We start from the raw sequence: 13,310 nt of genomic DNA on the forward strand, positions 1-13,310 counted from the left end.
TCCCTGGGAGGCAGGCGGGCGACAGTGTTCGTAAGGTGATTCATCTTATATACCTGCAACAGCAGAAAATTCTGGGGTTCTTGCTGTTCTTGGACATATATAAAGCTGTCAGGGATCGCGGCTCCTCTCCCAGCACACGCGCACTGGCGGCAGATCACGCCGGGACACAGGCACTAGGTCCCGGCGGGCCGCGGCTGACAGGATGCCGCGCATGCGCAGTAGGAGCCGCGGGCGCGCCTCGGGTGTCCAATGACAGCCCGGGGGCGCGTCCTGGCCGGCCAATGACAGTGCAGGGCGCACTATTTAAAGATGCCCTGCACTGTCACAGATTGCCGCAAGGTCTATCTGTGATCCTGAGTTCCTGTACCTGTTTTGTGACCCTGATTGCCCTGACTACGCTGCCTTCTCCTGTGATTTGACCCGGATTGCCCTGACTACGCTGCCTTCTCCTGTGTCTTGACCCGGATTGCCCTGACTACGCTGCCTTCTCCTGTGATTTGACCCGGATTGCCCTGACTACGCTGCCTTCTCCTGTGCCTTGACCCGGATTGCCCTGACTACTCTGCCTTCTCCTATCCTGACCCCCGGCTTGTCTGACCATTCTGCGGACTGACTTACCCTGCTGACCCTGCATGTGACCTGACTACTCTTCGCCTTCCGATTCGGTACCTCGCTTACCCCACGGGACCACGGCTTGTGACCATCCTGCTAGGTCCCGCCATCCTCTTCACATCTGGCTCCCCCGGTACCTGCATACATCCCCAGAGGCTTTCTCTGCCACTGGTGGGCCTGCTCGGAGGTCGTGACCTGGCCCTGGTCTGTTACAAGTCCATCCCCACCATCAGGGGCCCTGGTGAAAGCACAGACCGGGCTTAGACTCCACGCTCTGGGTAGGTCTGTCCAGTGGGCAGCCTGAGGCACCACCTGGCGGATCCTAACAAAAGCTTTTGATTCCTTATCTTGGGAATACCTACGGTTCTTGTTGTACCGTACCGCTGGGGCTTTGGGGATTCTATTCTTTCTTGGATCCAGGCCTTGTATTCCTCCCCTTCGGCTTCAGTTAAATATGCGGGGTATTTCTCGGATCTTTTTCCTATTTGGCGAGGGATGAGACAGGGATGTCCCCTGTCCGTGGCGCTCTTTGTCCTGGCGCTTGAACCATTGTCTTTAGCGCTCCAGGCTGATTGTAACTTATTGGGGGTCCCCTACGCAGGACAGGAATTTAAGTTGAATCTTTTCACAGACTATGCCCTCTTGACTCTCACTAATCCCCTGATGACACTCCCGAACTTGCAACAGGTTCTTTGGATCTTTCTTTCAGGTCTTTGGATAAATTTAGATAAGACTGTCGCTCTCAACATCAGATTTGGTTTCGCGCTTACAGTCCCACTTTCCTTACAAATGGGCTCCCTCCTCGCTCGAATACTTGGGCATTCATCTGACTCCTACCTTTTTTTGCTGGGAACTATTGCTTCAATCCATGTCATCTCTTATACGCGCAATCCTGCTGCTTCAGGCACGGATTATGCGATTTATCTGGGCTGACAGACACCCCAGAGTCTCTAGAAATACGCTTTTTGCTCATAAGCTTTTGGGGTGCCTAATGTAGCTAGGTATTACCAGGCAAGCCAACTTGCCCCACTGTCTTTGTTTCACGTTTCCTGTGATGTTCCCCTCTGGGTTCTTTTCAAACTGTCTATTTGTGCCCCTATTGCGACATCGACGCTTCTATGGCTCCCCCCCCCCCCCGCTCTATGCCCGACAACATTGAGTCCAATTTTGCCCATGGCCTGCGAGTGTGGCACTTGGTTCACTACTCCAGTGGCTTGATGTCACTTTTTCTACCCCTGCTTCCAATCACTAATAATCCTCTTTTCCCTTTAGGTTTAGAACAACCTAGGGAGTTCTCTTGGTGGGTGGCCAATGGATTTTTGCAGGTGAAACACTTCTTGACTTTTCAGTCTTTCTCCACCTGGAATTCTCTTCGGGAATCACGGGATGCTCCCCAGGTGGACTTTTTTCATTATCTTCAATTGCAGCATTGGCTGACCTCTCTGCATAATACCTCCTCCTTCCCGTATCAAAAATCAGCCTTTGAACAGCTTTGGCAACAGCGCTCGGCGCCACGGGCCTTATTTTTCTACTTTATGCATCCTTATATAGGTTCTCAACATGGATTTCTCTATCATATGTCACTCAATGGGAGCGCAAATTGGGGGCAGTCGTGAATTTGGAGGACTGGAAGAAGGCCTGATCGTTCATAGCCAAATGTTCATTCAACACAAACACACTGGAAGCGGCATGCAAAGTATTGTTGCAATGGTATTGGGTGCCGGCTTGTATACAGTAGCTCAGGCGAATTCTACCTATAGTGATCGCTGCTTTAGGGTTTGTGGTCATCTTGGAGATGTGTTACATACAGGTGAAGCTCGAAAAATTAGAATATCGTGCAAAAGTTCATTTATTTCAGTAATGCAACTTAAAAGGTGAAACTAATATATGAGATAGACTTATTACATGCAAAGCAAGATAGTTCAAGCCGTGATTTGTCATAATTGTGATGATTATGGCTTACAGCTCATGAAAACCCCAAATTCATCGTTATGTACCGCCCGGCGGTATCTCTAGTGAACCACAGAACGGGATTCCCCAGGGCGCGGAGTCTAAGCCCCAGTCTGCTTATTCACCAGAGCCCCTGATGATAGGGATGGACTTGGAGCAGAACTGAGACCAGATCGCGGCCCCTGGGTACACCCAACTGAGGTAGAGAGGACCGCCGGTGGTATGTACAGGAGGAGAGCCTGATGTGAAGAGACTGGCAGGCCCTGGACAGTGGCGACTGGATCCGAGCGGGATGGGTGGATGCCAGTATAGAGTATAGCGGGGTCAGACAAGCCAGGTCGCTTAACAGCAGAGGCAGAACGGTACAAGCAGCAGGCAGAGAGTAACTGGGTCACAAGCAAAAGGTTCGGCAACAGGAGGTCAAATAATTCAGGAGCAGGCAGAAGAGTAGTCAGGGACGAGCCAGGGGTCAGAGCAGGAGACAGTCAATGGATCAGGGTCAGGAAGGGTCGGCAACTAGCAATCTCTCTGGACACAGTATAACAGGAACAGCAGGAAAGACCATACGGCAATTTGAGTATTGCCGGAGCCTGTTTAAATAGTGCGCCCTGTGCACTCATTGGTGCCAGGCGCGCGTCCGTGAGCGCGAGTGCGCATGCACGGCCGCCGTGGGCACCCAGGTCCTAGCGCCCGCACTAGTGTGCCTAGACGGACCGTGCATGCGCAGACTCGCGCACCGTGGTAACTCCCGGAGTTCCTGACTTTGCCCCCCCCCTCCGGATGCCCAACTAATTTCTCCTTTGGGGCTGGTTGCGAAGGAATTCCCGAATCAATCTAGGAGCATGAACATTAGGAGCATGAACATTTTGAGCAGGCTCCCACGAATTCTCTTCTGGCCCATAGCCTTTCCATTTGATGAGGTATTGCGTCTGTCCACCCCTCCTCCTGCAGTCAATAATAGCTTCTACCTCGAATTCCTCTAATCCATCAATGTCTATGGCCTCCGGGGGTCTAGATCTACGATCTGAGAAGGGATCCGGTGCTGCAGGTTTCAGAAAAGACACATGAAAGACAGAGTGAATCTTAAAAGATTCGGGAAGCGCCAGTTTATCAGCAACCTCATTGATCTTACGTTCTACCTGGAATGGGCCCACGAATCTGGGTGCCAATTTCCTTGAAGGGCATGCCAGTTTCAGATTGGTCGTTGCCAACCAAACTTGGTCTCCTGGGTGCACAACCAGTTCCCCTCTTCTTCTCTTATCAAAAGTCCTCTTGCTATCCTCTTGGGCCCTTGCCATTGTCTCCTGTAACAATTTGTTATTGGACGTAAAATAATTTTGGGTCTCTTGAGCCGCTGGGACTGAGTTCTCCGGGACCAGATCAGGCAGGAAAGTGAGATGGAACCCATAGTTGGCGAAGAACATGGATTGCTTAGTGGCCGAATGGCACACGTTGTTATAAGCAAATTCTGCTAAAGGCAGGAGTGCCAACCAGTTATCTTGGAGGAACAAGGTGTAACACCTAAGGTATTGTTCCTGCGTTTGGTTAGTTCGCTCAGTCGGTCCATTCGTTTGCGGATAATATGCTGAGGACGACAGTTTGATTTCCAACCGTTCGCACAAGGCCTTCCAAAACTTAGAAGTGAACTGGACTCCCCCCGATCTCCCGTTCTTTGGCACTCCATGGAGTCTCACTATGTCCTTAATGAACACTTGTGCCATTTCGGGGGCAGACGGTGTACTTTTCAATGGGAGGAAATGAGCAATCTTAGAGAGACGGTCCACCACTACGAAAATCGCAGTATGATTCTGTGATGGTGGCAATTCCACAAAATCTATAGAGATCGTGCTCCAGGGTCTGTCGGGTACCTGCAAGGGTCGCAACAGACCCCAAGTCTTGTCCCTGGTGGGCTTGTTCCGGTTGCAGATAACACAGGTCTTAACGTACATCTCGCAGTCATGGACTGAAAGCGCCAAGGTAATGATGATAAGCAATAGGAACAGTTTGAGTTAGCTCAGTGTCAGCATTCACACATAACAGAGTCGGGGTGTCTAGTGGTGACCCTAGAAAACAATGCTCCTGACAGTAGGGTGACTGGAACTGGACAGACCCGGTTCTCCAGTCAATTTGGGGATCGTGTGCTCGTAGCCAGGGGAGCCCCAAAATGACTGGAAATAAAGGGGATGCAATGGCATCTAAGCGGAGAAGTTCTTGATGATGACCGGCCACTGTGGTGCGTATAGGAGGGGTCTCCCGATCTACCAACCCGGACGTAATTCGAGACCCGTCAGCCAGGAAGATGTTCAGGCCCCGCTCTTTAGACAGTAACGGAATCTGCTGTTGGGCTGCAAAGCTAAGGTCTATAAAGCAGCTGCAGGCCCCTGAGTCAATAATGGCCGTCACTTGTACGGTTCTTCCGGGGAGCTGGAATGAGATTGGTACGGCTAAATGAGTTGGATTATCTAGGCCAGCAGGAGACATAGCAGAAACAAAAGAAAAGTACTTACAAGACTTCTCCGGACAGGAGCATGACCCGCTGCTCTGCAGTAGAGGCGCAGATTGTTTATCCGGCGTCTCTGGCGTTCCTCCGCCGTGAGAGAAGGCCGCATCAGTCCGAGCTGCATGGGTTCAGTCCCGTCTGACGGCTCTAGGTTCCGATTACTGACAGGACCGGCACCCGTGGCAGCATCCATGTTGGTCTTGGCCCTTGGTTGGACCTCTCTTGCCTCTGTTCCCACAACCTGCAGTCAATCTGGATGGCCAGGACGATCAAATCTTCCAAGGAATCAGGTATTCCCACTCTTGCCAACTCATCTTTAAGTGGGTCAGAGAACTCTAGGCGGAACTGATGGCGCAGAGCCGCGTCATTCCACTGAGAGTCTCCGCTCCAGCGCCTAAATTCGGAGGCGTAATCCTCTGCTGCCCAGCGACCCTGCTGTAAGGTATGTAGAGCTGCCTCAGCTGAAGCAGCTCGTTGCGGGTCATCGTATAACTGCGTCATCGCTTTAAAGAATGCAGCAACTGAGTTCAGGTGTGGATGGCGAGCTTCCATCAGACGGTGTGCCCAGCCCTGGGGTTCACCCTGTAGCAGGGATATAATGAACCGTACCTTCACGGACCGCTGGAGGTATGTACAGGAGGAGAGCCTGATGTGAAGAGACTGGCAGGCCCTGGACAGTGGCGACTGGATCCAAACGGGATGGGTGGATGCCAGTATAGAGTATAGCGGGGTCAGACAAGCCAGGTCGGTTAACAGCAGAGGCAGAACGGTACAAGCAGCAGGCAGAGAGTAACCGGGTCAAGAGCAAAAGGTTCGGCAACAGGAGGTCAAATAATTCAGGAGCAGGCAGAAGAGTAGTCAGGGACGAGCCAGGGGTCAGAGCAGGAGACGGTCAACGGATCAGGGTCAGGCAGGGTCGGCAACTAGCAATCTCTCAGGACACAGGATAACAGGAACAGCAGGAAAGACCATACGGCAATTTGAGTATTGCCAGAGCCTGTTTAAATAGTGCGCCCTGTGCACTCATTGGTGCTAGGCACGCGTCCGTGAGCGCGAGTGCGCATGCGCGGCCGCCGTGGGTGCTCGGGTCCTAGTGCCCACACGCTAGTGTGCCTAGATGGATCGTGCATGCACAGACTCATGCACTGCGGTAACTCCCGGAGTCCTTGACATCCACAATCTCAGAAAATTTAAATATTACATGCAATCAATAAAACAAGGATTGTACATAGAACAATATCGGACCTCTGAAAAGTATAAGCATGCATATGTACTCAGTACTTGGTTTGGGCCCCTTTTACAGCAATTACTGCCTCAATGTGGCGTGGCATGGAAGCTATCGGCCTGTGGCACTGCTGAGGTGTTATGGAAGACCAGGATGCTTCAATAGCGGCCTTCAGCTCTTCTGCATTGTTCGGTCTCATGTCTCTCATCTTTCTCTTGGCAATGCCCCATAGATTCTCTATGGGGTTCAGGTCAGGCGAGTTTGCTGGCCAATCAAGCACAGTAATCCCATGGTCATTGAACCAGGTTTTGGTGCTTTTGGCAGTCTGGGCAAGTGCCAAGTACTGCTGGAAAATGAATTCGGCATCCCCATAAAGCTCGTCTGCGGAAGGAAGCATGAAGTGCTCCAAAATCTCCTGGTAGACGGCTGCGTTGACCCTGGACTTAATGAAGCACAGTGGACCAACACCAGCAGATGACATGGCTCCCCAGATCAACACAGACTGTGGAAACTTCACACTGGACTTCAAGCATCTTGCAGTGTGTGCCTCTCCATTCTTCCTCCATGCTCTGGGTCCTTGGTTTCCAAATGAGATGCAAAAGTTGCTCTCATCAGAAAAGAGGACTTTGGACCACTGAGCAACAGACCAGGTAAGCAGGTAAGACGCTCCTGACGTTTTGTTGTCCAGGAGCGGCTTGACAAGAGGAATACGACATTTGAAGCCCAGGATACGTCTGTGTGTGGTGGCTCTTGATGCACTGACTCCAGCCTCATTCCACTCCTTGTGAAAGTCCCCAACACTTTTGAATGGCCTTTTCCTGACAATCCTCTCCAGGCTGCGGTCATCCCTGCTGCTTGTGCACCTTTTTCTTCCACACTTTTCCCTTCAACATAACTTTCTATTAATGTGCTTTGATACAGCACTTTGGGAACATCCAACTTCTTTTGCAATTACCTATTGAGGCTTTCCCTCCTTATGGAGGATGTCAATGATGGTTTTCTGCACAACTGTCAGGTCAGCAGTCTTTCCCATGATTGTGATTCCTACTGAATGAGACTGAGAGACCATTTAAAGGCTCAGGAACCCTTTGCAGATGTTATGGCTTAATTAGCTGATTAGAGTGGGACACTTTGCGCCTAGAATATTGCACCTTTTAACAATATTCTAATTTTCTGAGATTGTGGATTTGGGGTTTTCATGAGCTGTAAGTCATAATTATCACAATTATGACAAATCATGGCTTGAACTATCTTGCTTTGCATGTAATGAGTCTATCTCATATATTAGTTTCACCTTTTAAGTTGCATTACTGAAATAAATGAACTTTTGCACGATATTCTAATTTTTTGAGTTTCACCTGTATATGGTGGTCATGCCCGAGACTGATTCGTTTTTGGTCTCATGTATTCGGCCTTCTCTACACCTTCTTTCATCTCCCCATATGCCTGGAGACCCGGTATGCCTTGCTTCATAGTCCCATATCGGGCCTGTTGACTCGTCAGCAGAAGTTGGCCTCTTATTTATTCTTGTCGGCAACTAGAACAATTGCTCAGGCCTGGAAAAGTGCATCTGTTTCTTTTCAGGGGGTGCGAGACCGGATGACCACTCAATGAACAGATGTTGATCGTAATGACTCCCAACAAAAATTTTAGAAAATATGGGAGCCGTGGTTGGCATATGCTTTTCCCACACTCCCCCCAGCTACCCAGCTAGTCTCGGTTTAGGTTGTTGATTGGTATTGGCATTCCTGGATCCTTGGTGTTGGTCTTGTCTTCTTCTCCTTCCTTTACTCTTCTTGTCCCTTTGTCTTTGACTGAATTTTGTCAGGTGGTTGATATCTGCCTTTGGTTTGCTACATTGTTGATATTACAACACTGTGTCTTTATATTTTCTGTACCATTGATAGCCACTACGTGGGCATGCCTTTTACACAGTTGCCTATGGCATTGTTTCCTGTGTATTTTATGTGCATTGATAGCCCCTGCGTGGGCGTACCTTTGTGTGAGGTCCCGATCATGTGATCACTGATTGGCCAATCAGTGATCACATGAAGAGTAGTAAGCAAGATGTCACTTCTGACATTGCTTACTATCTGTGAATGATCACAGAGGTCACATGGCACAAGGCTATTCACAACAGCCTTGTACCATGTGACAAGCTGTGACCAATCACAGCTCTCACAGTATTTCTCAATGGCTGCAAGAATGCAACCAGAGAGAAGGAGAAATGATTGCTCTTACAGCCTTTATGGGTGTAAAAGCAATCAGTGTAAAAAAAAAAATCTTCCTCACCCCCCACAAGTAGTACAGTGTCACATGGGCCGGACGGGAAGTGGTTAAACAAAGAGAGACGTAAGCAAAAGCTACGCCCACGCAGGGGTGACAGTATGTGAAAAAAAAAAAACCTTAAATAATAGAAAAAAATAAAAAACAAATTTTGAAAAATTATAATTTTTGGCTATAAACTAATTTGGGTTATTTTTTTTTTTTTTTACTAAAAAGATAACTGAATACATTTTGGCCAAGATTTATGAAGAAAGATTATTTATTTGCAAAATTTTATAAGATTTATCATTTGTATAGCACAAAAATAAAAATCCCAGTGGTGAATAAATACCACCAAAATAAAGTTTTATCTGTCTCAAAAAAATGCTAAAAAATTCATATGGGTACAGTGTTGCATGACCGCGCAATTGTCATTCAAAGTGTGATAGCGCTGAAAGCTGAAAATTGGCCTGGACAGGAAGGGGGTAAAAATGTCCAGACTTGAAGTGGTTAAAATGTTTAAAATTAATAACCATTGAAATACAAAAATGATGCTAGCATTAAATAAATAAATGTCAGTGAAAATACTGGATGAAATATGATTTCTGAATAAATTCAGTAATGTTCAGCAGCTGGTTTGGGCTGCAACTAGAAATGCTGGTATTCGGAGTTTAAATGTACAAAAAGGTGCCAATTTGTTAAGATCTGGAAAGGGTTTAGGGTAGGAGGGTGGGAACAGTAGACGGATTTTAATCGGGTAGTGAAGGAAAGGTGAGACTGTGCGGCAAGTGCTTAAGTTGCACTGGAAGGAACAACCTCAGTGGACTAACTGAATGTGAGCAGGACTGGCATGGTGGGAAGTGCTGGTTGGGGGAAGTGGTTTAGTGACTTGATATAAGTGGGCACTTCCCACTACATCAGTCCTTCCCCTCCCCATTCATTTCGTCCACTGAAATTGTTCCCTCTTCTGCAACATAAGCACCTCTCACACAATCTTGACTCCCCTTCACTACTGGATTAAAAGCCACACATTGTTCCTATCCTTCTTTGAGCTTTCCTCAAATTGGTGCCCTTTTTGTACATTTAAACTCAGAATACCAGCATTTCTAGTTGTTGCCCAAACCAGCTGAGCAATCTTGTGTAAGTTCTGCACTTTGAATGGATGTAGGTGACAAACAGCTATAAATAAACAGGTACAACGTGTGTATCACTTGAGGCCAGTCACTTCACTGGGTATATGTAAGGGTTTGCAACCGCTTTAATCCATTAAGTATCTTATATTTACACAACATTATATATCCCAATAACATGTTTATTGCTCACGTCATTTTTATTATTCATTTCCAGAATTACAACTCACAGTCCAAGTACACACTCGCAGATCTAATACTAATACTGATACTGAATAATCTAATACTGGATTTCTTTAATACAAACACACACACATATATATATATATATATATATATATATATATATATATACTTTTTTTTGTTTTATCTTGTAAGTTATATTTTATAATAGTAATGTATTACACATCTCAGCACTTATGTTCCATTTTTTTTTATATCTCAGTATTTTAGGGCCAGTTCACACCACAATACATTTTTGCTTACAGTTCACACCACACTCCATTCCGGTGCAGTTTTGATGAGTTTGATTTCTGTTTGCTGTGTTCCAGTATAGTTCTGTACAGAAAAAATGCAGCCTGTTCTACTTTTTTTTTTTTGCACTGGAAGCTGACTGGAACTGACTGCACTAGTGTGAACTAGGGCCATTGGAATACATGGAAAACACTGTGCATGCATTTTTGATGCAGAAAAAAACACACTGGACTGCATCTGGTGTGAACTAGCCCTTAAAATGGCAGCTTTTATCTCTGATTGATGTTTTAAATCATTGTATTTGTACATCTTGACATGTATCCTTTTAATTTGAAGAGGCATATAATCAAATGGTATTTTCAAGACCATTCTGAATATTTTTACAAAAAATATTCAGAATATTTGCAAAACTATTGACTAACCTAATCACAAGGTTATAACAATGCCTATCATAGTTATATGCATGTATTTTTGCCCACAGATTTTCTTTTATATTGTGTGTGCGATTGCTTAAACACCCTTTTTCTTGTGAATCTGACGTTTGTGGTTTTATTTCAAATTGGGTATCCATATTCAACTCAAACAATTATTTTTGATGTATGTGGGGGAATATGGGTGTATGTGTATTTTTATGTATAAAATGCAGGAATGAGATGTTTCATCCTTTTTATCTTTGTCTGATGTAATATTTTCATGTTGTGTTGTAGCCCTGATGAAAGGTGTGATATGTGGTCCCCAAAAATGCATTGGCTGTTGCAGCAATTTTATAAAAATAAAAAAAAATAAAATTAAAACCTTGCTGTGGACTTGATACATCAGTGTGGCACATCGATTTCTGGGATATCAGTACAGCAGCAACAATGTTGTAAGCCCAGGTCATGAAGTTAGGATTTAATTGGATCTGTGTGTTAGGAAAGCGTATTTAAAGCGACAAATCATGGGAAAATGTGCATGCACAGGTGATCCATTTTTTTGGGTCTGCACACTCTGAGAGACCTTGTTAACACCGATTGTTGCATATTTTATTGCATTATCAACAGTTACACTTTTTCATGTATTGTCATTCAGTCGGCCCTAGAGTGTGCATTGATGCATCAAAAAATGAACATTGCACATCAACACATCAAACAAATGTGAACACTTTTTAAAACAATAACAGCTCAGTTTGCACAGCAGGATTATGGCATCATGTATGACCATGAGTCTGAGAAATATTTCCTTGCAACAGCTGGCATGTTAATTTTGACAAATCCAGATCAATTCAAGCCATCTAAATGCTGCAAATAATTTGTTACAGGACTATTCAGAATATTTCTTTTAACTGTTTTTTTTTTCAGGCTTTTCACCTGATTAAAGCTGTTTCAGTATTGCTCAATTTCTCTATGGAGGAAGAAAATCTTCTTAAAGAGACTTTAGAATATAAGGTATTTGATTTACATTATTGAGCACTATGTTAGTTTAAAGAGGAGCTTTAGGGTCAGTTCACACTATAGAAACACAGTCCGGATGCGTTTCTACATGCGCGTTTTTGACGCATTCCGGTGCATTTTTATGCTTTTTTTACGAGCTCCTGTGCATTTTTGATGCGTTCCAGTTAATTTTTTCCCCTCTTTTTCTGCAATTTAAATAAGGACATGTGCATTCCAATGCATTTTCAATGCATTCCAGTGCATTTTTTATGTGTTTTACCGTGTTCCCGTACAGTTCTGTGCAGGAAAAATGCAGCCTGTTATACTTTTTTTTTTTTTTTTTTATTCTGCAACCGGAACACAAGTGCAAGCACTGATGTGAACATTGACAACCATATAACCTACGTTTTGTGTGTTTTGGATGCAAAAAAAGCACACTGAAATGCATGTAGTGTGAACTGGCACTCAGTCAGAAAATAAAGTTCTGCTAGATCACTTCAGGCTGGCCCCTTTTGCAGGTATAGCTATGTAAAACATTATAAATTAAAGTGTCTATACTGTTTAAAATTCAGTAATACACTGTCTCACCCTGCTCTGCACATGCTCAGTTGCTTTCTAATTTTAGGCACTACTGAATTTGTAGAGGCCAATTTTCTGACAACCTTGAAGCGGAATTAAACCCATCTGTCCTTTACAGCCAAGAAAGTTACTTCTGTTTGATCTGCAACTGCCATGATGCTGCACATGTGATCAGTTATGATATCATCCATTTGATGGTTTAATAGTTTGGTTGGGAACACAAGCAAATGAGACAGTTGGCAATCTCGGCATTCCAGGAATGTAACTTTTTTTTTAAACTGTTAAATCGATGGGTTTAGTTCTGCTTTAGGATTTACAGCTGTTCAAGGACTCTGGGCTTTAGCAAAATGGCAGCCTGCAGCAAGAAGAAACAGGACAATTCTGGAGGCAATTTACAGCACACGCTGATTCTGGTAGCCTAATTATTAATGTGGAATGTATGTTCCTTGCTAAGGAACATTATTTTTTATCAAGTTGTTATGGGTGAAGTCCCGCTTTAAGCTTAACTACTGGAAAAACATACCTAACAAAGTTTAAAATAAATATCTATATGGTTCTTATGTAGATGTTCCTAAATTTACTTTTATGATATTGTTTCATCATATTATTAAAAATGTATGTAAAAAAATATAAAAGTCCTACAAAGATAAATAATAACGCAGTGTAAAATCCTGGTGACCAGAAAATGTGTAGCGCCTCCTTTCCCTTTTTAATAAACTTCAGTATACAGTGAGGAACAGAAGTATTTGAACACCCTGCCATTTTGCAAGTTCTCCCACTTAGAAATCATGGAGGGGTCTGAAATTCACATTGTAGGTGCAGTCCCACTCTGAGAGACAGAATTTTAAAAAAAATTCAGGAAATCACGTTGTATGATTTTTAAAGAATTTATTTGTCTTGCACTGCTGAACATAAGTATTTGAACACCTGAGAAAATCAGTGTTAATATTTGGTACAGAAGCCTTTGTTTGCAATTACAGAGGTCAAATGTTTCCTGTAGTTCTTGACCAGGTTTGCACACACTGCAACAGGGATTTTGGCCCCACTCCTCCACACAGATCTCCTCTAGATTTGTCAGATTTCGGGGCTGTCGCTGAGCAACACGGCGTTTCAGCTCCCTCCAAACATGTTCTATTGGATTTAGGTCTGGAGACTGGCTAGGCCAC

General features: G+C 45.0%; 1 protein-coding gene across 2 annotated transcripts in view; it reads left to right on the top strand.

Annotated features, from left to right (window-relative positions):
* GOLGA1 (golgin A1) overlaps positions 1 to 13,310 on the top strand; it is a 385,049-nt gene that overhangs the window by 315,947 nt on the left and 55,792 nt on the right. For both annotated transcript variants that reach the window (XM_089669420.1, XM_089669419.1), the window contains exon 18: positions 11,494 to 11,580. In XM_089669420.1, coding sequence (XP_089525546.1) covers positions 11,494 to 11,580 — 87 coding nt within the window. The remainder of the gene's footprint in view (positions 1 to 11,493; positions 11,581 to 13,310) is intronic.

This window comes from Staurois parvus, unplaced genomic scaffold, assembly GCF_062004578.1.
Source record: "Staurois parvus isolate SC_StPar_1 unplaced genomic scaffold, SC_StPar_1.0 ptg000076l, whole genome shotgun sequence".
Taxonomy (NCBI): domain Eukaryota; kingdom Metazoa; phylum Chordata; class Amphibia; order Anura; family Ranidae; genus Staurois; species Staurois parvus.